General features: G+C 45.9%; 2 protein-coding genes and 1 long non-coding RNA gene across 5 annotated transcripts; 1 reads left to right on the top strand and 2 right to left on the bottom strand.

The window, feature by feature from the left end:
- The first annotated feature begins 6,195 nt into the window (after nucleotides 1-6,195).
- On the top strand, nucleotides 6,196-13,501 carry C1QTNF5 (C1q and TNF related 5). 3 transcript variants are annotated; one of them, XM_030220846.1, is made up of 4 exons: nucleotides 6,196-6,312; nucleotides 6,486-6,570; nucleotides 7,468-7,689; nucleotides 12,389-13,501. In XM_030220846.1, the coding sequence occupies exons 3-4, from the start codon at nucleotides 7,476-7,478 to the stop codon at nucleotides 12,904-12,906; spliced, it is 732 nt and encodes a 243-aa protein (XP_030076706.1). In that variant the 5' UTR covers nucleotides 6,196-6,312; nucleotides 6,486-6,570; nucleotides 7,468-7,475; the 3' UTR covers nucleotides 12,907-13,501. The 3 variants fall into 3 exon arrangements, with proteins under 3 accessions (XP_030076706.1, XP_030076704.1, XP_030076705.1); XM_030220844.1 differs by having other exon boundaries at nucleotides 6,197-6,312; nucleotides 6,486-6,573; XM_030220845.1 differs by lacking the exon at nucleotides 6,486-6,570 and having other exon boundaries at nucleotides 6,197-6,312.
- A 7,854-nt stretch (nucleotides 13,502-21,355) lies between these two features.
- Nucleotides 21,356-23,532, bottom strand: LOC115482185. The gene is made up of 2 exons (XR_003944041.1): nucleotides 23,015-23,532; nucleotides 21,356-22,965 (listed from the first exon to the last, which is right to left on the bottom strand). It is a non-coding gene; the product is annotated as an uncharacterized LOC115482185 (long non-coding RNA).
- On the bottom strand, nucleotides 23,533-25,611 carry RNF26 (ring finger protein 26). The gene has a single exon (XM_030221782.1). It carries the CDS (start codon nucleotides 25,495-25,497, stop codon nucleotides 23,998-24,000), a length of 1,500 nt encoding a protein of 499 aa, XP_030077642.1. The 5' UTR covers nucleotides 25,498-25,611; the 3' UTR covers nucleotides 23,533-23,997.
- Between the last annotated feature and the right edge of the window lie 770 nt (nucleotides 25,612-26,381).

Below are 26,381 nucleotides of genomic sequence, written 5' to 3'. Positions count from 1 at the left end.
GGGGGGCAGACTCAAGAAGAATGTCAGGAAGTATTTTTTCACAGAGAGGGTGGTGGATGCTTGGAATGCCCTCCCGCGGGAGGTGGTGGAGATGAAAACGGTAACGGAATTCAAACATGCGTGGGATAAACATAAAGGAATCCTGTGCAGAAGAAAGGGATCCTCAGGAGCTTAGCCTAGAATGGGTGGCAGAGCTGGTGGTTGGGAGGCGGGGCTAGTGTGGGCAGACATATACGGTCTGTGCTGGGGCTGGTGGTTGAGAGGCGGGACTAGTGCTGGGCAGACTTATACGGAATGTGCCAGAGCCGGTGGTGGGTGGCAGGGATAGTGCTGGGCAGACTTATACGGTCTGTGCCAGAGCTGGTGGTTGGGAGGCGGGGTTGGTGGTTGGGAGGCGGGGATAGTGCTGGGCAGACTTATACGGTCTGTGCCAGAGCCGGTGGTGGGTGGCAGGGATAATGCTGGGCAGACTTATACGGTCTGTGCCAGAGCTGGTGGTTGGGAGGCGGGGTTGGTGGTTGGGAGGCAAGGATAGGGCTGGCCAGACTTATACGGTCTGTGCACTGAAGAGGACAGTACAAATAAAAAAAGTAGCACATATGAATTTATCTTCTTGGGCAGACTGGATGGACCATGCAGGACTTTTTCTGCCGTCATCTACTATGTTACTATTTAATGGCAATGTTAGTGGTAAAAATGGCCGTAGCCTGCTGGAAAAACCCATGCAAGGGCACTCTAAGGCAACTTTTTACCGCTGCTTAGGACCCCACAGTGCTTGCCCTGATGCAGTGGTTCCCAAGTCAGTCAGGTTTTCAGGATATCCACAATGAATATTCATGAGAGAGATCTGCATGCACTCCCCTGGTACTACGCTCGGAACAGACAGCACTGCAGCACTTCTACTTTTTGCAGTGTCAGCATTGCAAGGATAGCATCCTCAGCACTGCATTGTCTCCCTTGCAGTCATGTTATAACACGCTGCCTATATATGAAAACCAGGAAGGTGCCTATTTGTAAAGACACATAATAGAGATATGCACAGGGATGGGGGAGAATGGCAAATCCACAGTGTTGGTAATAAAACAGTCATTAATATCGTGGGGATGGGAGGAGATGGATCCAAAGTGAATGGGGACAGGAGGGGATGGATCAGAACGGGATGGGGACCAGATTATGTCCCCGTGCACACCTCAATTCAGAAACTTGAAACACCAACACCTCAGCTAAAATTTAATAAATAAATAACTACTACTACTACTACTACTACTATTTGACATTTCTAAAGCGCTACTAGGGTTACGCAGCGCTGTACAATATAACACAGAAGGACAGTCCCTGCTCTGAGAGCTTACAATCTAATGGACAAATGTACAGACAATCAAGTAGTGGCAGTCAAATAGGTTCCTTGAGAGGTATCAGGTTAGGTGCCGAAGGCAACATTGAAGAGGTGGGCTTTGAGCAAGGATTTGAAGATGGGTAGGGAGGGGGCTTGGCGTAGGGCCTCAGGAAGTTGATTCCACGCATAAGGTGAGGCGAGGCAGAATGGGCGGAGCCTGGAGTTGGCGGTGATGGAGAAGGGTACTGAAAATCAAAATCAAAAGAGGAGTCCATGTAATAATACAAATATGTTTTTCTTGCATATTTAACAAAGTAAAGCCTATTGTGTTCAAATTTAGCAAGTTTTATGTTTTGTTTGAATTTACAAATCTTTTAAATGCAGGTTGGGTACATGGATGGGGTAAGAAAACTGTGAGAATGGTGAGGGGATGGTACCAATGGGAACTGAAAAGAATTGATGGGGGATGGTGAGGGGACGGTGGTAGTATGACATAACAGAAAAGAAATGATTCGGGACAGGTGGGGATGAGGACCAGATTATATCACTGTGCACACCTCTAACACGTAGGTTCCTATGGGGCCAATGAAATGAGGTGTGTTAAGCTTTGCACACAATGTTATGCATTACCCTGGGTGCCCTTTGTTAAAATGAACTCAAAGCATAAACTGTGTGCAAAGACTCCAGTAGACAGTGCACAGCTCTTTAATGAAGATATTAGCTATTCAATGTAGGTGCAGAGAAGTGCACAGAAGACCGGAAGGCTGAACACAGAGTTTTCTAACACTGGGGCTTCGATTCCCACTTCAGGCACAGGCAGCTTCTTGTGACTCTGGGCAAGTCACTTAACCCTCCATTGCCCCATGTAGGCCGCATTGAGCCTGCCATGAGTGGGAAAGCGTGGGGTACAAATGTAACAAAAATAAAATAGATACTATTGGAGATTCTACATGGAATGTTGCTATTCCACTAGCAACATTCCATGTAGAAGGCTGCGCAGGCTTCTGTTTCTGTGACAGACTCACAGAAGCAGAAGCCTGCGCAGCCACATTGGTGATCTGCAAGGGCCGACTTCTACATGGAATGTTGCTAGTGGAATAGCAACATTCCATGTAGAATCTCAAATAGTAGCAACAGTGGAGGAGTGGCCTAGTGGTTAGGGCGGTAGACTTTGGTCCTGGGGAACTGAGGAACTGAGTTCAATTCCCACTTCAGGCACAGGCAGCTCCTTGTGACTCTGGGCAAGTCACTTAACCCTCCATTGCCCCATGTAAGCTGCATTGAGCCTGCCATGAGTGGGAAAGCGCTGGGTACAAATGTAACAAAAATAAAATAAACATAAGGGTCTGAGGAGTAAAAGGTTAGCTCATACTTCTGTGGTTTCATGCCTGTTTCTTCCCTTTACTGTGAGCATACTGGACCAAGCTTCATTGAAGGGGATGGGTACAAAAAAGTGGGTTAAGAAATTGAGGGGAGGGGTGCTGGTCTGTGTACTGCAAAATGTGTTTAGCAAAACAAAATTGTTGCACCCAGGGGTTCTCAAGCCTCTGCCTCCTTTGAATCACACCATCAAACTCCTTCAAATCATCGGATTCCTATTCTCTGGCTTGTGGGTGTAGTTTGCCGTTTGTTTAAAGTTTTATCTAAGTAAGGCAGAATTTGTCAGGAAAGGCAGGCAGTATTTTGTTTTGCTTTGGGCTGCTAGGAAAGATTAGCAGCCAGTGAGACTTTAATTTCCAGATGTGATGTGATGTTACATTTATAGATTGCTTTCCTTGGATGCAATGTTGCATTACTGAAACATGTCTAAGTGTTGAAAACGCTCCTCCTAGTATCACCAGGGCACATTCCATTAGATCAGTCTGGGTATCCTCTGCAGAAAAAGTCCAGGCGTGAGGAGGAATCTGTGGAGCTGTCACTTGGAGAAGACACTACAGGTTGGCCTTAGCCATCAGCAAGTAAACTCTGTGCCCCCTCCCCCTCCTTCAGCGTAGGTATTGGCCACTGGAGCTTGTACCAGAATAGAAATTTTCCTTCCACTCACTTTCCATTCTGTTAACTGCAACAGTCCCGAGACTGTCCCTGCTTTTTCCTGGCTAGTTTCATTTCATTTAATTAAGGTCCCTGTATTTTGTGATACCCTTCATGTACTGTGTTTGATCACTTGAACTAGGGAAATAGTTTCAAATGTTTCATTAAATCACCAGTTTCAAAACTTGGGCTGGGAGAAAAAGAGAAACACATACAGCTGAGGCCTACAGCAAGCCATTGCTTTTTTTGATTCACATATAAGGCCAGCACAAAGCAGGGTGGAGTTTATTTATTTGAGATTTTTGTATTGCCTTTTTGATTAAATTCACCCAAGGCAGTGTACAACAAGTATAATCCAGACATTGGAAGTAAACAATTACAACAGTAAAATATTCAAATAACAGTACACATTTTAGTATAGTAAGCTAGTAAGCTATTTACAAAGTCAACACAATTCTTATGAAACCAGTTTGATTACCTTTTCTTCATCTTGTTAGTCTCACACACACACACATACTGCAGCGGGACATGTTTATCCAGTCCTAGCCTAACTGAGATAATATTTAACCATCTCTCTGACCTCACGTGCAACTTTCTTCAAATCAATCATCTTACTTTCTAATTCTTCCTACTTTCTTACTCATCTATATGTTACAACTTTGCCTTACCCTTCACTACCAATTATAATGTTCTAGTACATATTGTGTTGCCATTGCTAGTATAACATGCCATACTTTGTATTGTTGTTTGAATATTATTACTGCTCTTATTGCCTATTGCTCATGTTTTGTACACCGCCTTGAGCGAATTCCTTCAAAAAGGCGGTAAATAAATCCTAATAAATAAATATTGCTGTCTCTCTCTCTCTCTCTCTCTCTCACACACACACATTGTAGGCCTCCTTCTTTTTCAGACCTGTCTCTGGTGGATCTCTGTCCCAGAAGGTCATGTTATCCAGATGTGTTTTCACAATTTCAGACTTGAGTCACAAGAAAACTTCTGCTGCGTTAGCTCCGCGGTACTTCCTAAATAGTGAGCGGTAAGCCCGCGTTGGGCTCAGGGGCATAGCCAGACTTTGGCGGGAGGGGGTCCAGAGCCTGAGGTGAGGGGGCACATTTTACCCCCCCCACCACCACCACCAATAACAACAACTTTGACCCCCTCTGCCGATGACCCTCTCAACCCCCCCTCCCACTGCTAACCCTCCCCCGCCATCGCCTACCTTTGCTGGCATGGGACCCCAACCCCTGCCAGCTGAGGTCCTCTTCTTCCTTCATTCTGTTTCTGAGTCTGACATCCTGCACGTGCAGGACGTCAGACTCAGATACAGAACGAAGGAAGAAGAGGACCTTGGCTGGTGGGGACGGTGGGTTGGCGGCAGGAGGGGGGTCGAGAGGGTCCTCGGCAGTGGGGTCCCGGGCCAAATCTACAGGGGCCCACGCCCCCATGGCCCCACGTAGCTACGCCCCTGGTTGGGCTTACCGCCGCTTAGTAAAAGGAGGCCCTATGTAACTTAATTGTGTGTCCCCTGGTCCTAGCATTTTTGGAAAGAGTAAACAATCTATTTACATCTACCCGTTCCACTCCACTCAATATTTTATAGACCTCTACCATATCTCCCCTCAAATGTCCCACTATCTGACCTAGCATAAAGATCCAGCGCTTTGAAATGTCTCACTAGCCCTGAGCTAGTATAAAGATCCAGCGCTTTCAGAAGAGTGAAAAGCTATGTTAGATTTTCCTTTTTTTTTTTTTTTTTTTTTTTTTAATATTGGAAGCAATTTGTCATTCCGCATTTTACATGCCCACTACACTACCCTTCAGCACAGTGGGTTTACCACTGATTTTCCCATACTAACAATTCTTACTGTGTTGGGGCCAATATTTGTTTCAGTGAAACTGAGTAGCATGGAGGAAAATGAAAGCAGATTAAACAAAAAAAAAAAACACTGTGGTTCCAAAACAAATCTCACAGTACCACTGAGCCAATAAGAACTGATTCTGACTGAAATGAAATCCCCCTAAACAAGAAATAAAAAAATAACATATAATCAAGAAAGCCATACGAAAACTGGCAGAATGTTATCCTTAGCACTTTCAGTTCCAGCATCAGTTTTGGATCAAACTCCAGTTACTATACCCATTCTAGCATCAATATGGCACTAGGTTCTGGCATTACAGCACCAAGAAACCTGCAGCACTGCAAAAAAAAAAAAAAAAAAATGCAACACCTATCCTGAGTTACACCACTAGGAAACCTGCAGCCCTGCAACCTGCAACCTGCAACACCTATCCTGTGATAAGCCACCTAGAAACCTGCAAAACTGAGACACAACTACATTACTTGTGTGATACTACACTTTAGCATGTAAATCCTAAGACAAAGAGTTAAACGATTCCTCAGATTTAATGACTTTAAACCAAACGAGAACCACAAAGTATTTTCTCATCTCTCATATTGCTGCCTTTTACTTGTATGTCTGAGCTGCGGTAAGAAAAGGGGTCTTTTCGGATTTTCAAAATGATCCACTGGCTGATCTGTGTCTCGTCTGCCTGTCTGGTTTCTCTCTGCTCTTCTGAGAATCTTTCTCTCTAGCTCCCTCCCCCCCCCCCCCCCCCCCCCCCCAGGACTGGGCACTTAAGACAAAGTGGCCTCTTTCACTGGAGCGGCAGAAAGGTCTCCCAATTGCGGGTTATGGCATATCAATGCTGACAGCCTGACTTTTGCTTCCTTCTGCCTCTGGGATTTCTTTTTTATTCTGATGCCCTGGTCCTCTCCCTCCTTCCCTCCCCTCTGGATGAACTAGTCTTGGCACTGGGATCTTTTACTAATTTCCTCTCTGTTGGGAAGAGGCAGGGTCTGGTCAGCTCAGGATATCGTCATTGCTCCAGTGGTGCTTGGAACTGCATCCCATCGAAGTAGAATAAAGAAAGGAGCACATCCAGTGAGTATTCCACTCTTCCTCATCCCTACAGTTGTGAAAGACAAGGGGGGCTGCCACCAAGGAAAGAAGAAAAAGCGTCTTTGATAGGCAGGGTGGCAGTCCTGGAGGGCAGAGGAAAGGGAGGAGAAGGAAGGAGTGTCTTTCAATAATAAAACCCAATCCTGTTTCCTCAGATTCCTTCTCGCCTGCTGCAAACATTCTTAGAACTTTCTTGAGGTTACACTCTTGCATCCAGCACAAAGCCTGAACCTGGACAAAGTGGTTTGTACTGTTCTTTAGCTGGAGAAAGCCCTTTCCAAAGTGAGCTAGAGAGAGAAATGAGGGGCACTGGAAGGGAACGCAGAAGAATTAGAGTTTATGGAAAGAGAGAAAGGAGTGAGAAAAGGTGGGGGATGGGAGAGAGATGCTGATGGCTGGAGCTAGTTAGGAGACTGAAGCGTATAGAACAGTGTGGTGTTGGACTGAGAATTTATACTGAGCCTCTCTGAGGCTGTTATTGGGGGGAAGAGATACCTGTAGAACAAGAGGATTGTCATAGATTTAGAACTTGAAGTATCTTTATGCATTACTTCAGATGCCTTTGAAAATGTGGTACATGAGAACAAGCCTGTTGGCCTTTCAGATGACCGGTCACTCTGGTATTTACCAGACTGTGAGATGGCCAGTTCACTGCTGTGGGGGGGGGGGGGCATGTAATGGACTGAATGAGAAACGTGGGGGAGGGGGAAGAGAAAAAGAGCAACTTTATGCTGAAGAATCAGTCTCAGACAGTGTCAGCAAGATGTGCTTTCCAAAGCACCACAACCTCCTGACCTGAGCTCTGGCAAATACTATTATCATCCAAATCCTACACTCTCACTGCTCCAGAGCTGAGGCCTCCTAGTATTAGTAATACACGATTCACATTTTGCTGCCACCAGGCTGAGTTCTTGCCAGTACTGTAGGCTCATGTGTCCCACATTCGCTATCACTGAGTCCTTGCTAGTGCTAGACTCATGATGCCTCAGTATTATTAACCCGGAAATTCACTTCCACGTTCCACCAGGCCTCTGACTGAAAGCTCATGGGATCCAGTCTCTCTCCATTGAGCTAAGCTGTATTTCCTTCCCTTTGATGTAAGATGGTTCCTAAAGCATCCTTGATTTCTTCCTCCAGGTGCCAGCATGGACCAGCTCCGAGTACTTATTTTCCTTGGAACAGTCTCCTTCACACTTCTGATTGAAGACAATAAGATCCCAGGCCTGTGCCCTGGCCAGCCGGGTGTTCCAGGTACCCCTGGAGTACATGGTTCTTCAGGTCTTCCAGGCAGAGATGGAAGAGATGGTCGGGATGGAGCCCCTGGACTGCAAGGACTAAAGGGAGAGACTGGGGAGCCAGGTGAGTTGTCCACCCAGTTGGATTTGCTAATCCAGTTGAATTTAGGGTTGGCAACTAGATCCAGATTCGCCCAACAGGGTTGATCCAGTCCTGGGCTTACCCCATTGCATCAAGGGACTTGTAGATCTGATTTCCCCATTGGATTCCTTAAGAAAAGCAAGACTACAAGTCCCAGCATGCATTGGGGTATACCCAGGAGTGGATCGACCATGTCAGGCGAATCTGGATCTAGTTGGCAACCCTAAATTGGATTCTCCTATCCACAGACTCTGCTGACTTTTGGACACCTCAGGAGCTCAGACAGGATTAACCCTTTGGTGGGCTATAGGTGATCTAGTGCATTGAGCCCCCTCTTATAATACAAATATATTTTAATACTCCCCAAACTGAGAATGCAGAGGAAATCCATCAGAGAAAATAGGTTGTAAAAAGTCAACTGCCTCATTTCTGCCAGGAGATGAATTACCAGGGCAAAAATCTGCCTTGGGAGTATGGATTAGCACATCTGAGAGGCCCCTCCTAAATATATGCGCCCAAGGGGAGTTTCTCATCATAAGTCCGATCCTCCTCTGTTACCATATGTATGCTGCTTCCAGTTCTAGTACTTCCCTAGCATCCTCCTTCCAGGTCCATAAATGCATATGTACATAAGCATTGCCTTAGTTGGACAGTTGAAGGTTCATCAAGCCTAGTATCCTGTTTCCAACAATGGCCAATCCAGGTCACAAGTAACTGGCAATCCCAAAACAGTACAATAGATTTGTTGCTGCTTAAAACAGGAATAAGCCTCCCTCCTTCCAGGAACTTATCCAACCTTTATTTTTTAAACCCTGCTATGCTATCAGCTTTAACCACATTCTTTTGAAACAAATTCCAGAGCTTAATTATATGTTGAGTGAAAAAATATTTTCTCTGATTTGTTTTAAATGTACTACCTACTAACTTCATTGCATACTCCCTACTCCTTGTACTTCTGGAAAGAGTATACAAGCAATCCAAATCTATCCATTCTACTCATTCATTATTTTATGGATCTCTATCATATCTCCCCACTCTGCCTCTTCTCCAAGCTGAAGAGCGCTAACCTTTTTAGATTTTTCTCTTGGGGAGTCATTCCACCCCCTTTATTATTTTGATTGCCCTTCTCTGCACCTGACCTGACCAGAGCAGCACAAAATATTTGAGATGCAGTTGTACCATGGAGCGATACAAATGTATTATAATATTCTTTGTTTTATTCTCCATTCCTTTTGTAATAATTCCTAACATTCTATTGGCTTTCTTAACCACTGTTGCACACTGAGCAAAGGGTTTCAATCATCAACAACAACAACACCTAGATCCTTTTTCTGGGCTGTGACTCCTAATGTGAAACTTTGCATCAAGTAGATAATTTAGGCTCCTCTTCCCTACATGCCTCACTTTGCACTTGCTCACATTAAAGTCATCCGCCATTTGTATGCACAGTCTTGCAGTTTCTCAGCGTTGAATAACTTTGTGTCATAGACTAGTCCTTCATCGCCTTCTCAGGTTCCTTTCTTCCACCCACTCCGGCACAGCCCCAGCTTTCCTCCTGTATCCTTTGCCCTTGTGGTTCTACCCGCAGGGCTATTGTAATGAGGTCATTGGCTACAGCAAGCTGAGGACTCAGTGAATGATTGCTGCTGGCCCCTATATCATTTTTTCCATGCCCCTCTGAACACTGCCCCTGGTGCCATGGCAGGAAGAAGAAAGAGCAGAGTTCTCACTGCTGCCACAAATGGCAAGGGAAGGAAGAATGGGCTGCCACCACTGCTATGATGAGGAAGGAAGAACAGCAATATCTATGGCTCAAAGCTGCTGCTTAACAACAGACCAGGGGATGCTCATTGTATCTTATCATGGCTTTCTGTAGCCCTGCACTACTAGGGACTACCGACCCCCACAATGCACCTGTGGTGGATGGAAGCCCAGAAGCTAACAGAGCCCTGAAGTCCCCTCTGCAGAGATGAGAGTGTTAACGACAGCTCTGAAAAAAAAGTTGAATAAATCTGGGGTGATACCCATTTGTGTGTTGTAGCCGCTAGTGCTGCTGTGATAGTGATAGGAATGAATTTCTACAGGGAACTCTTTGAAGAGATGATTTTTGCCACTGATCGCCACCTTGTGGTGCACAGTTGAATTTGTAAATATTTTTTTCAACAGTTGGAGTTAGTGATTATTATGAGTAGGTTATAAGAAGGGGGGAAACAAGGTGAGGGTGAATAAGAAATAATGGAAGAAAAAGGTTGGGGGAATGAGTGAGGTCAGAAAGGGGAAGACTGTTGGGGGGGAGGGGTAGTAGTAACATAGTAAATGATAGCAGATAAAGATCAATATGGTCCATCTAGTTTGCTCAGTAAGGTGGTTAGAGTTGTGCCTGCAACGTCATGCAAATTTCATCCCTCTATGCCAGTGGTTCCCAAACCTGGTCCTGGAGGCACCCCAGCCATTAAGGTTTTCAGGATATCCACAATGAATATTCATGAGAGCAATTTGTATGCAGTGCAGGCAAATCTCTCTCATAAATATTCATTGTGGATATCCTGAAAACCTGACTGGCTGAGGTGCCTCCAGGACCAGGTTTGGTACCCATTGCTCTATGCCTTTTCTGAAGCATGAAAGTTGTTTTGCTTTGATCCTATCTTCTTGCTCTATAGTGTTCCCACACTTTTTTTTTTTATTCTGTCACTGTTTTTGTCCCCACCACCTTCCCTGGTAAGATGTTCTAGGCATCCGCCACTCTTTCCATGAAAAAGTGTTTCCTGGTGTTGCTGTTAATCTTACCTTTTTGCGGCTCCATTTCATGTCCTATAGTTCTAAAACATCCCTGCCTTTGAAAAGGATTTGTTTGTTCATTAATATATTTTGAGTATTTAAACATCTGTATCATATCTCCCCTAGCCATATGTCTTCTGGCATGGACCCCAAACCATTTTCGTTACCTTCCTCTGAACTGCTTCAAATCTTTTTTTATATCCTTAGCAAAATATGGCCTCCAAAACTGAACACAATACTTCATGTAGGCTTGGAGCCATGACTTGTACAATGGCATGAATGATTCTTCTCTACTGGTTATGCCTCTTTCTATGAAGTTTAGCATCCTTCTGGCTTTGGCCACTACCTTATAGTAGAATTGGAAAAGGTGCAGTGAAGGGCGACTAAAATGATAGCGGGGATGGGACGACTTCCCTATGAAGAAAGACTAAAGAGGCTAGGGCTATTCAGCTTGGAGAAGAGACGGCTGAGGGGAGACATGATAGAGGTATATAAAATAATGAGTGGAGTGGAGCAGGTGGATGTGAAGCGTCTGTTCACGCTTTCCAAAAATACTAGGACTAGGGGGCATGCGATTAAACTACAGTGCAGTAAATTTAAAACAAATCGGAGAAACTTTTTCTTCACCCAACGTGTAATTAAACTCTGGAATTCATTGCCGGAAAATGTGGTGAAGGCGGTTAGCTTAGCAGAGTTTAAAAAGGGGTTGGACGGTTTCCTAAAGGACAAGTCCATAAACCGCTACTAAACGGAAAAATCCACAATTCCGGGAATAACATGTATAGAATGTTTGTACGTTCGGGAAGCTCGCCAGGTGCCCTTGGCCTGGATTGGCCGCTGTCGTGGACAGGATGCTGGGCTCGATGGACCCTTGGTCTTTTCCCAGTGTGGCATTACATATGTACGTATGTCCTCTACTTGGCTCACTTTTATTACATAGAGCAGTGATTTAACCTATTCTGATGTCATAGTGGCTCATTCCACCAATAAGAGCCAACCTCATTAGTGATGTCACAATGGCTTGATTGTATAGAATGTTTGCACGTTTGGGAAGCTTGCCAGGTGCCCTTGGCCTGGATTGGCCGCTGTCGTGGACAGAATGCTGGGCTCGATGGACCCTTGGTCTTTTCCCAGTATGGCATTACTTATGTACTTATCTCATTCAATTTCAAGTTTATCCCACCAGTACAAGCCCCTCTCACAGACTCTTGCTTCTGTCAACTGCCTTTCACAAATGAGTACTCCCATGGGCTGGCTCGTCACCAACTTATTTATTGGTTTATAAGCAAATTTATATCTAGCTTATCCAGCTCATCTAAGTGACTAAAAATCATAAAACCAAAAAACATAACTTACAATAACTCTAAAATATAAAAGGAAACTCTGCATATGGCTTAGTTAGACTCATTTGGCACATTTCCAGAGGAAGACTGTTCCATGTAGTTGGTCCGTACACCTGCACTCCTATCATCTGTCTCTTCACACACACACCTGGGCCCCTGTCCTTTCTTCCTGTCATACACCTACATCCTGTTACCCATCTCTTCATGCACACCTGGGTGCCTGTCTTCTGTTCCTGTTGCACACCTGCAGTCCTGTCACCTGTCTCTTCATATACACACACACATGGGCTCCTGTCTTCTCTTCCTGTCACATACCTACAGTCCTGTTACCCCCCTCTTTACACAGAACTGCGACCCTGGCCTCTCTTCCTGTCATACACCTGCTACCTGCTGTCTCTTCACACACACACCTGGGCCTCTGCCATCTGTTCCTGTCACACACCTCGGTTTTGGTTACCTCTCTGTTTAGCACATATCCAGGGTGACAGGACCTGTCTTTATCACAAACTCAAGCTATTATGACCACTGTCTCACACCTGTCATGCTTTTTCTCCTTTCAGGAGCAAGGGGACCTCCAGGGGACACAGGTCATCCTGGTACAGATGGCCAAAAGGGAGAAAAAGGTGGACAGGGTGAGTGCGCTGTAGCACCGCGCTCTGCCTTCAGTGCTAAGCACTCAGAGACGCGTACCCCACCTCCTGCTGATCAGCCCATCCGATTTGATGTGGTCTTAATTAACGAGCAGGGCCACTATGATGCAGCCTCTGGGAAGTTCACCTGTGAGATCCCAGGAGTGTACTACTTCGCGGTCCATGCCACAGTCTTCCGAACCAGCCTGCACTTTGACATTGTGAAGAACGGAAAGGCTGTAGCTTCTTTCTTCCAGGTCTTTGGAAACTGGCCAAAGCCTACATCATTGTCAGGAGGGACGGTCCTGCGACTGGAGCCGGAGGACCAGGTCTGGGTGCAGGTGGGTGTGGGGGAGTACACAGGCCTCTATGCCAGCGTGAAGACCGACAGTACCTTCAGTGGCTTCCTCATCTACTCTGACTGGCCTCACTCCGCCATTTTTGCCTAAGGGAATGGCAGCCATAACAAAAGGCCCTTTCTATGTACCCCAAAATGTATTTATAGTTCCTCTACCTTCCCTCCTTTTTCCCTCTTGATGCTCCTTTCTCCTCCATCTCCTTACTTGCCTCCTCTCCTCTATTCCCCCTTCTCTTTCTTTCTATCCCCCCCTTCAACTGACGGCTTAGCCTGATGTGTTGCAGAATCTCTCAGATATTTTTGGTCATCAAGCAGTGTGAATAATCTTTGAAGAGCACTGAGTTCTGAATGTTGATTCTGTGGGTATGGATGGGGAGGAGAGTGTTGGATCCTCGTGTATAAGGGTGAATAGAGAGATCCTTGACAATGTCAGACACGGGTGAGGAGTTAGCTTCGAGCCTCGGGATGTTTTCTTCCTTTTCAGCACCACTGGATTTTATACATTTATGTTGGCAAAGAGGAAGGGCCACACATAGAGGGCAATGGGATTGAGTGTGTATGGGTGGAGAGACAGGAAGCATGGTGGATATATCAGAGGAGTTACAGTGGGCATGGTGTGAACAGAAGGGATTCAGTACATAATGGGCTTAAAGGTGGTTTTTGTGTGCGAGAGAGAAAAGGGGTTTATACCCTGTTTCCCTGAAAGTAAGACATCCCCCGAAAATAAGACCTAGTAGAGGTTTTCCTGAATTGGTAGATATAAGGCCTTCTCTGAAAGTAAGACCTAGCAAATTTTTGTTTGAAAGCAGGGCCGCCGAGAGCTGGACAAGGCCACCCCCGGGCCGCCCCCCACCCGAGGTTGCCGCCCCCCCCCCCCCCCCACCCTCTGTCGCTCCCGGAACTAACCTTAAAAGCCTCCTTTCACCTTCGCAGCAAGCAGCAGCAGGGCAGACCTCTCCTTCCTTCCGTGCCCCGCCCTCGCGGATGTTACGTCAGGCGAGGGCGGGACACGGAAGGAAGGAGTGGCCTGCCCTGCTGCTGCGAAGGTGAAAGGAGGCGTTTAAGGTTAGTTCCGGGAGCGACGGAGGGCGGGCGATCCAACCCCGATGTTTCCCCGAAAAATAAGACAGCCCCTGAAAATAAGACCTAGCGCATTTTGGGGGGCAAAAATTAATATAAGACAGTGTCTTATTTTCGGGGAAACACGGTATATGTGTAAAAATTAGATGGAGGGGGGGATGGTCACAATGTGGATAATGTTTGTTTGCTAATGTAGTGTTTCCAGATAGTACAGAAGGGATAAAATATAGGTGAGGGGATTCTGCCTATATATGGCATAGTGGTGTGGGGGTGGACAAAGGAGCTTGTGTGTGTGAGTTGTATAAAGGGATTGTGATTGTATATAGTACTGAAGGCACAGTATATGGTGGGGGGACACACTAGGATATTACGTACATATAGTACAGAGAGAATAGTGGTGTGGGGGTGAACAAAGGAGCTTGTGTGTGTATATGTAGTATGGGGGTAGTATGGGGGGGGGACACTGGGATACTACGTATATGGTACAGAGAGAATAGTGGTGTGGGGGTGGCAGAGGAGCCTGTGTGCGTGCATTGTACAAAGGAATTCTGTGTGTTTGTGGTACAGAAGAGATAGTGCAGATTCTAACTACATGTGAATAGCATGGAGATGGACAGAGGAGACAGTGGTGTGGGGTGAATGGGGGGGGATTCTGAATGTACCTGGTACAAAGGGCATAATAGTGTGGGGGAAATGGGGGATTCTATGTGTATGCAACACAACGGGGTAATGGATTTAAATTGGAAGCATCAAAGATAACTCTTATGTGCTGCAGACATCTCCCCTCCTCAGCAGTGAGACTGGCAGGACCAGCACTGTCTGGAGATTCCCCTGTGCTTTTCCACTTATTAATAAAAGTGATTACTAATTAAGCAGCAATTTCTTTACTGACTACAAAGAAAACTGCATGCATAAAATTAGTTACCCAGATCCAAGCTGGAGATTTTTGGACAATCCTGGATTTCCGACTATCCCATCCCATTGCATTATGGGACTTGCAGCACTGATTTCAATGGACAGGATCAGGCACTACAAATCCCACACGGCTTTGGGATGTAAGTTCAAAAACAGTACAGTCTCAAAATCTCTAACCTGGAACTGGGTAACTTGGCATCTCTGGAGATGACCCATCAGTGCAGAGAAAATACGATGGTGTTTCTTTACGGCAGAGGTTCTCAACCCAGTCCTTGAAACACACCCAGCCTGTCAGGCTTTCAGGATATCCACAATGAATATGGATGAGGTAAATTTGCATGCACTGCCTCCATTGTATGCAAATCTATCAAATTCATATTCATTTTAGTATCCTGAAAATCTGACTGGTTAGGTGTGTCCCGAGGACTGGGTTGAGAACCACTGGCATAAAGCAAATCCTGGGTCTGTGACATGATGTGACTGTATGAGACCACCTGACCTCGAGCCCACCAATCACAGGTCCCTAGTACAAACTAGCATCATCCATTCTATTTCTGCATTGACACCAGCCAGACTCACTGAATGTAGTAAAAATATCCAATGCAGTTCTTTATAATTAAGAATCTTTTCATAATGACCACCCTCCCACCCCTCCATAATTTGATCTATAAATCTCCAGCGTAAATTTTGCACTGTGTGCGCCTTCACTAACCAATGCTGTACCAATGGTACTTGTTTATATTTTATAACAATTCTCGATTTATGTTCAGTCAATCTTAACTTAACAGGTCGACTATTCCAGCCCACATAAACACAGTTTACAAGGACATCCTGTTGAATACACTACATTTGCACTAAGATGTGTTGTAACAGTTTTCGCCACTAGTGCGATTATTCTGGGAGTCGGTCCAAACTGGACCTGTAATAGCATATGAACACCATTGGCATCAACCACATTGATGATGAATCCTCTTTAGCCCCCACTTCATATCTTTGCCTGGATAATAATTCCCCTATACCAGTGGTTCCCAAATGGAGGCAGTGCATGCAAATCTTTCTCATGAGTATTTATTGCAGATATCCTGAAAACCTGACTGGTTGGGGTGCCTCCAGAAACAGGTTTGGGAACCACTGCCCTATAGTTTTTCCTCGTTTATATGCCACTACCAGGAATGAAATCGAAAATTGGATATAACTGCAAAACATGCCAATGGGTTCTCATTATTTGTGCAAGTTTAGGGCCCGGTTTAGTAAGGCACGCTAGTGTTTTTGGCTTGCACTCATTTTTAGCACACGCTAACAACGCTGGTGTACCTTAGTAAACAGGGCCCTTAGTGGTCAGATAAAAATATAGTAATACACATGTGAATGTTTCCTCCAGCACTGGTCTTTTATCTTGTAATAGTAACTCTTGTTGAGCAAATCTTGCTCAGAGATAAGCCCGTGTCAGGGTTTTCTTTTCCAGATAACCTCTAGCTCTAAATCTAGCTGACAATAATTGTGCTTGATCTTTAAAGTCCTGTAAATAAGTGCAAATACGTCACACTCGTAAATATTGACTAATCGGTAGATTATACTTGAGATGATAAGGGTGATGACTATCAAAATACAAAAAGGTTTTACATTCTACTGGCTTCCGCTAAAGGGCGGTAATTAACTTCCTCTGTATTTAATCACCCATGCGTCCAAAAACTCAATTTTGTAATTACTGTACTTCATAGTAAACTGTAAATTCGGATCCAAAGTAGTGATCCATATTTCCAACAGTTGAAGATCACATTCTGATCCTGTCCATATTTTCTCTGTCCTTGCTATTTTTTAAGATGATTGAAACATTAATGGATATGCAAAAGATGCAGATGGACGGTAGGGGGGTTGATGTCTTGATGACTGACACTGCTGCTCATGGATTTCAAACCTGTGTCATTTCAGCTTTCTTGCATTTCTTCTTTTATACAATTTCTAATTCTAATTAAGCAAGTTTATCTCTCAGTGGTGGAGGAAAAAAGACTTCAGATGCTCAACAGAAACAGAGAACGTTGAGCATCTGAAGTTTTTTTTCCTCCACCACTGAGAGATAAACTTGCTTAATTAGAATTAGAACTTGAGTTTATTAGCAAGTGCCATGCTAAGTTTGAATTCTTTTATACAATACAGTGGTAGAAAAAGTGTGTGAAAAAGGCATGCCGAGAGAGACAGCAGGTAAAGCTACTTTTCTGACATCATACCTGTTCTGTGGTGGGGGGAGGGGGTAGCTTGCTCTGCCACTGCCTATCCTGTTCCTCTTTTGATTTCAGAAGCTAGTTCAACTATCATCCCAACGGTTTTCCAACAGGTAACTAAAGATTGACTGGTATAAAAAAAAATAAAACAAAACATCACCCTTGCAGCAGGAAGGTCAGGGGAGGGTCTACATGCAATATTTTCTCTGTTTTCAGCCCAGATGCAAAGAACTACCCGAGTTGTTTCCCTTTGAAATCTTGTTCTGAGATCTGCAAGCATAAAAATGCCCCTGTAGCTGGTGCAGACAGCTGCAGTTGCTGCTGTTTGACAGAAGATGGTGCTGGATCTCTGGATCTGATGCTCTTGGTTATGCAGGGACAGGTGTGAAACCTGAGACCTCCATGGAGAAGTCCCAGAACAAAGTCTCATCAAAGCCAGGCCAAACTGTTCTTTCTCAAACCTCACTTCTGATTTCTAGTTCTCCTGTCCTGCTAGGATCAGGTGAATGTCATAAAGGGCCCAGCAGGGGGCTCCCTTTCACCACTCACAGGAATTTTAGGATCAGCCAGATGGGTCATGAATAGACCATAGTCCCCTCAACTGACAACTTACATAAATATTTGCTTTGACATTATTTCCCATCCAATGAGTAATAAATATTTTAGGAAACCTATCCTAATGCAGGATCCAACAAAGCCCTTTCGCTGTGTGTTCCATGTATTGTTGACAATAAAACGGGGCCTGTTACTTAGCACACAGAGAGCCAATGTCCTCCATAAACAAACACTCATATGGGTCCGTTCCCAATTCTTGAGAACTTCGGAAGCCATGGATAAAGACAGTTAACATCACTTCAAATGTGCATGTACAGCCTTTGGGTGCTCACTCGTGATGTCTGATCTGAAACCAAGTCTTGTGATCCCTGTTGTTCTCCATCCAAAGGGCCTTTCGGCACATGGGCAGGTAAAATAATTAATATGTGAGTAAATAAGTCTCCAGCCTAGTGTGTGAAGGTGTGAAGTGGACTGACTTGGGGTCTCCAGGACAGGTTTGGGAAGCCCTGTGCTAGGCAGAGTGTAACCATGTCAATAACTGTGAGGCATTTTGGCAATGGAAGGATAGAAGGGGAAAATTCCTTTGTTCCACCACAGGTCCACATTTCATAATCACTTTAGGAGTGGAGTAGCCTGATTAGTACAGAAGGCTGAGAACCTGAGGAAATGGATTTGAGAAAGTACCTGTATGCAATAAATGTCAACAGCTTTAGTTGTACCACAGAAAGGAGGTATATCAAATCCATGACCCCCGTGCATTGTCCAAAGATATGTGAGGGCTGGATCAATTCAGGGACATTTATTACTTTCTGAAATTTGTGAACTTGTTGGCCTGGTTCAGTTAGCCAGGGTGAGGATCGGGGTACAGTCCCAGCACCATGGAGGAAAAGGGGGAAAAATTACAAACCACAATTAAGTCCAGGTCATGAGGGTGAGAGTTAATCATCTACTATAATAAAACTCACCCTCAACGTTCTGAGGACACTGACGTCAGTGAAGCCAAGCCCTGACTTCCTTCAAAAAGGTTCGAAGGTTCGTGGTGGTGAAGCCACCAAAATCGCTCCGGGCCCCGCCCTCGAGGGCGGAGCAATGGCAGAACAACAAAGGGGTTGGCAGGGAGGGAGGCAGGGAGGCGTGGGAAATCGCTCCGGGCCCCGCCCTTGCGTCAAACGTCATGACGTTGGGGGCTGAGCAATGGAAGAATAACGAAGGGGTTGGCCAGGGAGGGGGGGGGGGTGTTGGCGACGAACACCTTGCTAGCGCCCGTTTCATTTTATCTGAAACGGGCCTCTTTTACTAGTATCTTTATAATCTCCTCTCAAAGTACTCAGAACAACCAGGTCTCTCTCCTACGAGGACAATTCCATGCACAGCTCCAAGGGGTTTCATATGGATGCAAATCTGTACTTAAGATATATTGCCCCACTGGCATCTTGTTAACAAACAGATATTGTTGACCTCCTGCAGTCTAAATTACATAGTGGCCCATCTGCCATCATCTTACTAATCATTTGTGAAAAAAATGCTAAACTTTTGTTTTCTTTCTTTGCGGTTACTGCCATTTTATGGACCATGTTTCATCATCATATGCTTAGCGATGATTACATGTCTAGGACCATGTATGTGACTATTGTTACCCACCTTGGATAAAGGCGAGATATAAATATAGTAAATAAATAAATACATTTGAACTGTGCCCTTCTCCCTGCAGGAACTTGCCTAATCTCTATAATCCCTGTACCCCTCTCATGCACTAGGCTGCTACCTCCACCCTGGGCTAGTGCAACTGAACAGCACCGTCTTTTTATGGAATGCAACATGAAAGAATTACGGTCATAGAAACGCAACAGAGACTTTTGTCTCCTAGTATTTGTTCATCAAGCTTTCATACTCTGTGTGCCACATTAGCCTTAGAATGGCAAAGTACTGTACTGGTGCTTCTGGTTTCCTTTATTATGTTTCCAGCAGTAATATATGCCAAACTGCCTTCCAGTCCTCTTGGAGTATAAGTGCAAGATGGGAGTGATTGACTGATGGAGCTATAAAGCCACCAGCAGGGCTTGAAGGCAACATTAATGCCAGTTAAGTGCACTGCTCTGGATCTGTTTACCCAGCTGGCCTCAGGCCTGTCAGAGTGAGAAAAAGCAGATAAACAGTAAACCAAGGCCAGAAGGGAAACCTCAGAGGCCTAAAACAAGTCATACTCCCCAAAGAATTAGAAAGCTGTAAGGACCGGTTAAAGAGTAGCAGCTATGGGGAATGAGGGAAGAGGCTTGGGTACAGATGAGAGAACTGCGGGCAGTGATTCTCAGTCCTCTCCTGGAACCACGCCTAGCCAATCTGCATGAATGTATGCAAATCTAGCCATGTATATTCATTGTGGTAATCCTGAAGACTGGATCGGCTAGGTGTGGTTCCAGGACAGAGCTAAAAAGCACCACTGTCGGTCAGGGGCGTAGCCAGACCTCATGGTGGGAGGGGGACAAAATTCCCCCGGCCCAACACCACAGTCCCCGGTCTCACCCGCCTGCCCTCGGTTCTGTTGACCGTCTACCACCGGGCTGGGTCCCCTGCATTGAAATCACAACGCCTCACCTCCGTATGAAAGAGCAGCAGCGGCAGATCGCCTCCCTTCGGGCCTTCCCAGGAGGGAAGGCCCAAAGGGGGGCGATCTGCCGCTGCTGCGCTTTCACACGGTGAGGCGCTGTGATTTGAATGCAGGGGGCCCGGCCCGGTGGCGGACGGAGGGGGGCTGTCAACGGGGCCGGAGGTGGGCGGGTGGAGACTGGGAACTGCGGCGCAGCGACTTCAGGGGGGCGGCCTTGCCCCAGGCCTGGCCCAGCCTCTCTGCGGCCCTGAAAGGGGCCAGAGCCCGAGGTGGGGAGCACATTTTGGTCTGTCACTCCGCCGCCACCCATCCACTGCTGCAGCAAATACCCTCAGCGCCGGTCTCCGGCGCCACAGTGTTGCCTGCCCTGCTCTCTCTTCCCCCTCACGTCCTGCACGCTCCTTTTAGTGAAACTGCTCAATTTCACTAAAAGGAGCGAGCAGGGCGTGAGGGGGAAAAGAGAGCAGGGCAGGCAATGTGACAGTGCTAGAGACTGGTGCTGGACAAGGCTTCAGCTGGCAGGGGTTGGGGACCCCCGCCAGCAAAACCAAGGGCCCAGAGGAAATTTGCACCACTGCTGTAGGTGATGGTGCTGTGCTGTATATGAGGGAGCTATAGGAATCTATTTGATATACCATTACTATAACTCTGAACCAGAATGTAAATTGTAAGCCACTTTGAACCAAAACCTGTTTTGGGATAACAGTGGGACATAAGAATGCATAAATAAAGAAATAAGATAAATTTAGCATTGAAGGATTGGAATGAATTGGATATAGGGGCATAAGTCATAACTCCCTTCAAACAATTATGATAAAGCAGGTATATGGTAAATAAAATGGGGATTACTGGCTAGGGGAAAGCTGTAGAGCGTGGTGGAGCAGTTCTCAACCCAGTCCTCAGGATTCGCCTAGCCAGTGAGATTTTCAGGATATCCACAATAAATATGCATGAGAGAGATTTGCATACCAAAGAGGCAGTGAATGCAAATCTCTCTCATGCATATACTCTGTGAATATCCTGAAAAGCTGACTGGCTGGATGTGCCCCAAGAACTGGGTTGAGAAGCACTACGTCATGATATGCAAGAAACAATGTTAGAGGCATCTTGGATTTAATCCCCCAGCCCGAGATAACACCAAACCATGTAATTTCTTACAAAAAGAATATTTTATTTACAAAGAGTTCTTGTTCCAACGGGGTTACAAATTGCTTTCCACCGCTGTGACTCATCACATTATGAAAGATCTGAAATGAATCTGGGAAATGTGCAAGAGCGGGTAAGCTGGGGAGGGGACGGAAGGGTTTAGATCACTGAGCTGAAGCCAAAACAATGGCTTAATTTTACATCTTTATGGAAAAAGAGTACGACAGAGTGCTAAGAGGCCAAGACAGCTGTGAGAACAAGAAGTGTAGAGCCAAGGATGAGCACAGAGGGGGCAACATGCGGCAGACAGAAGGGACATCTTGGCTTAGCTCCCACCAGAGCACACAGTCATTGGAGAGAAACCTATGGAGAGGAAGAGGACTCACAGACTTAGCACCTGTAACAGCTGCAGGTTAGATAAGCGCTGGAAAGCGCCAGCACAGAGCTAAAAATGCCCTGCTCCACCACCAACCCAGAAGGGCTCATTTATGCCACTGCTACCTTTAGCCACCCAATACACATTGGAAATCACATTTAGCTGCTCTGAATGGTGCAATTTGAATGCCCTGGGTGACTAGATCCCTTTGAAAATTGACTCACTCTTTAAACATTTAGATTTCATAAGATAATGACATAAGTGAACATATTGACATAGGGTGACAGCAGCTGAGGGAAAATTGCAGCGAGAGAAGAAAAGGCAAAACAAGTTGGGGGGGGGGGAGGAGGTTAAAGATGGAGAACAAACCTGGAGAGAAAGTTGATGAGAACAATAATCCTGAGGGAGAAAGATGACAGAACACAAACACCAGCTGGGGGGAAAAGCAGAGGGATGGTAGAATAAGCTGGGGTCAGAACTAGACACCTAGAAATCATTTGGTGAAGAGAAACCCATAGTGCTTATATAACATCTGTTCATGAGATTCAACTGTAATTTGTATCAATAGCCCCCCCCCCCCCCTTCCCTACCTTCGCAGCACTACACTATACATTACAAGTCTAGGGTTTCTCCTCCCAAAAGTACCCACAGTTGCAGCAATAAAAGAACCATTTCCAGTTTGCCCCAAGATTCAGACCATAGCACTGTGCACTTTGACAGCGCTGCGTAACCCTTGTAGCGCTATAGAAATGCTAAGTAGTAGTAGTAGTAATAAGGGAGCAGCAAATTTGGATCTCGTATCTGGTAGGGTTGGGACAAAGGTGGTGCACTCAGACCTAGGTTGGGAGGATGGCCAAGGAGCTTAGAGGCCGGTGAAGCATGAAAATAAAAATGATTTTATCAACTTTTGTTGTATATAGTCTGTCATGTATGTGTGTGGGTATATATATATAAAAATAACAGAGTAGGGAGAAGGAATCGTCACTACTTGACTTTATGCATATGCATCTCCCTGTCTCTCTGTGTTTGTATAAGTGCAGTGGGCAGGGGATGACACTATGCATGTGCATCACCCTAGCGCAGTGTGGGTGGGGGGCAGGAGAATCTTCACTCTTTATGCATGTGTATCTCCATGTTTGTATATGTGCAGGAGATCTTCAACACTGTATGCATGCATGTACATCTCCATAGTCTTTGTGTGTGTGTGCGTGCGAGTACAAGGGGAGGGGGAAGAATCTTCACTTCATTCTATGCATATGCATCTCCCTCATCTCCATGTAGGCAGAGAGATCTTCACCTTTCTATGCATATGCATCTCCCACTTTCCCCTCTGTGCATGTCTCTCATTCACTTTGTATGTGCTTTTTTTATTCTACCCATGTGCATACTTGGCCCTTCTACTCTTTATTTCCCAGCTTCTTCTAGTCCAGTTTATGTATAGCTTCCCCCCACCCCATCAAATGTATGCTGGTTTCACCATTCCATTGCATGTACCTCTCTTTTTTTTCCTCTAGTGGACTTTCTCTCTCTCATCTATGTGCATTTCAGAAGGAAGGGGGCAGCTTCTGTTCCCTATTTTACTACCATTCACAGTGTGCCCTATATGTAACCCTTTGTCAGCCTGGCAGGATTCAGGAAGGATTTGTAATTTAGTTAATGTTGGAAGGTTTGCCACAAAACTCTTAGCGCTCCTTCCTTTCAAAAGACAATGACAAATTCTTGGCAGGTCATGGCTTCTATCTGATGGTGCACCAGGGACTAATTACCTTATCACACAGTATTCACTTAAGTGTATATGTGTGTTGGGGGGGGGGGGGAAGTCCCTTTGCCTTAATTTTCTTACTTGGATCTTTTCTGTCTCTAGAAGCACTAATCCTACCGGCGGAAACTAAGCTGCATGATAAGTTGTAGAATGCAGCAATCCCTCCAAAAACTAGAGCCAAAACATCTGCTCCAGTGACCAAAAATCACAGTTAACAGTGGTCTCTTTTGGAGAGAGGCAGTATGACAGTCTTATGTGAATAGTTTCCAAAGCAGTAAAGTGATGAAATACTACTTCTCACAAATGGACGTTACAGACAGAAACCAGTGAGTGGTCACACAACCTCCTAAAACCCCATTTCCACTATTAGTTCCACTGGGATTGGCATTTCAGCCAACGGTGGCAAGAGTTTGAAGAAGCCAAAGAACAAGCAGATAGGGCAAGCACAAGCTGGCATAACTTCTGCTCATTCCTCCTTTCACACTGAAATATCATGATGGGACTATGCTGAAGGTTCCTTACAGATATACAGTGAGTGTGTGCAAGATCGCCTGCCGACAGAGGGGACAGCTTCGTTGATACACAGGCTGCTGCAGCAGGATGTTTGTGCACTCACAGCATAAACAGAGGTGCCGGCAGGGAAGAAGCAAGACAGTCTTGTTATGGTCCTGACAGATAACACACTTCTTTCTCTCCTCTTGATCCTTTAAGAGTGCCCAGGGGTTGCTCTCATATGCTTGCTCATTATCAGAGGCATTCAATGACAGTTTTCTAGAAGGATTGGAATGAGATGTACCTGGTTCCTCACTTGCTGGCTGCGATTGTTGAGTTGTATTTGGGGCTAGGTCTACATTTGGTCTTTGCTCAGTGGTAATACCTTGATGACCCTCATTTCCTTCTGCAATCCGTCGTTCAGGGCCCACCCTGGGTGCTGCATGCAGTCTTTGATAGGCAGTTGATGCTCTTTGCCTTCCAAGACTGGCTACTGATACTTCTCGGCTAGCTCTTGGTGCTCTCTGTGGTTCCTGGTGGTCTGTGAACGTTGCCGGCTGACGCTGGTTGGCTGGGGGGTCTACCTGCTGGTCGTGGGTGGCCTCAGGGTCTAACTCTTCTGTACGATTTGCTTGTTGAGGTGTTCTCATTGCTCTGTTCCAGCTGGCTATTCTGACAGTTGTTGCAGATATACTGTGCCAAGCCTCTGAACTCCTGACTATCGCCAGACTTAAAAGAAGTCCTCGATAAAGGCGCCCAATGTTGTGTTGGAGGCACCTGTAAGAAGGCAATGTGGTGAAGTATGCAGATAGCTGTTCTACCACCCGAGAAGTGAGTTCAGGATTTATAAGTAGGGTACTAATGATGATAAGTAAAGTCAGTAACAGCAAACCATACAGATTCAGGAAAAAAAGGTTAAGGAGCACTTTGGTCGTGGAGGCTAGCATTTCAAAAACCAGCTGGCAAGGAGTCCACATCAGGATTGTCATGGCAATGGCACTACTGGATAAGTGTGACATAAAAGCTGACAGAAGTTCAGTGCCCCTGATAAATGGATTTACAATAGAGTCCCAGAGCCCAAGCACCACAGCACACATGTGCTGGGCTCCGATCAGACACACGTTCAGGAGGCTATTCACAAGATAAGTGATGAGGCTCACAACAATAGTACAGACGTCACAGGTCTGCTGGGCCAGCGCCTGGCCAGACAGCACCACGTTCAGAAACCCTCGCTGCACAGCCTCCTTGCTCCGGCACAACAGGTGGCACAGCAGATGACCGACCACCTTGAGACCCTCCAACCCCACAGAGCAGCTCCTGGCCACAGCTTGCATGGAGTTCATGACTGTGGCCCAACAGCAGGTGACCCCTGCCCAAATCGCACCAGGCAGGCTAGCAACAAACGCAACACCCCAGAAGAACATGGTCAGCAGAGTAGAAACCAGCCAAAAGTTCACATCGAGCACAAAACAGAGGAGCTGCAGAGCCATCCCAAGGCCATGCACAACCAAAAGAAGCGCATCCATGGGTGGGCATGGCACTTTGCTACCTCACTGTCACTGCTGTAAGGTCGCAGTCGGGTCAGAGGTCGCCATAAACCCAGCAACTCAAACCTCCATGCTCGTCGTGACGATTACAGGCTGCTGCGACAGCAACCTACATCTAACAGCTTTCTGATTGGACAATTCAAACGCCAACAGAAAAAGAGACGCGCGCTGAAAAAAAAAACCGGAACAGAACTAACGCTTTGGATTGGTCTATCACGACATGTGGGCGGGGTCTGTAAGAAGCTCCGTCTCCACCAGGAAGTCGAGATTTAAAAGTGTGGACGCCGTAAAGTGACGTAACGGGAGGTGATGATGATGACGACAAGGAGGTTTAAACTTTTCAGGTGAATTGAGTTTAGGTAGCAGTAACGGCGTTGTCTGTCTGTTGTTGCGCTGAGACGGAGGTATTTATTTTTGTCGGTTTGTGTTCAGAGGACTATTGGATAGGGGTTGAAAAAGGAGGGGAGTGGGTTGTTCATCATGGGCAGATTTGGGAGAATACAGCAGTATCCTTGTAACGAGCGGGGGAGTGAGTCGTGATAATGCAGGGGGCGGGAAATAGTGCCAGCCTACCAGAGCGCAAAGATAAGGAGGGAAGGGAGGAGTTAAAACAAGGGCTCCTGGTTGTTGTGGGAGGATTGTACGGGGCTTCCGACGATAAGTTGGGAAAGAAAAGGAAGAGAAGAGGCTGTGGCACTGGCGCCCCTAATGTTGGTTAAGGGCTAAGGTTACAGTGTTTCTGCAGGAGGGGGTGGGAGCAATGATTACAGAGACTTCTGATACTGTAATACAGAGAAAGTGCAAAGGTTTCTGATGGGGGCAGTGGCGTCTCTTGAGATAAATATTTGGGGTGGCAACAGGGG

The sequence above is a fragment of the Microcaecilia unicolor genome, chromosome 12, assembly GCF_901765095.1.
Source record: "Microcaecilia unicolor chromosome 12, aMicUni1.1, whole genome shotgun sequence".
In the NCBI taxonomy this organism is placed as follows: Eukaryota; Metazoa; Chordata; class Amphibia; order Gymnophiona; family Siphonopidae; genus Microcaecilia; species Microcaecilia unicolor.
This window is presented reverse-complemented; position numbering and strand designations above follow the sequence as displayed.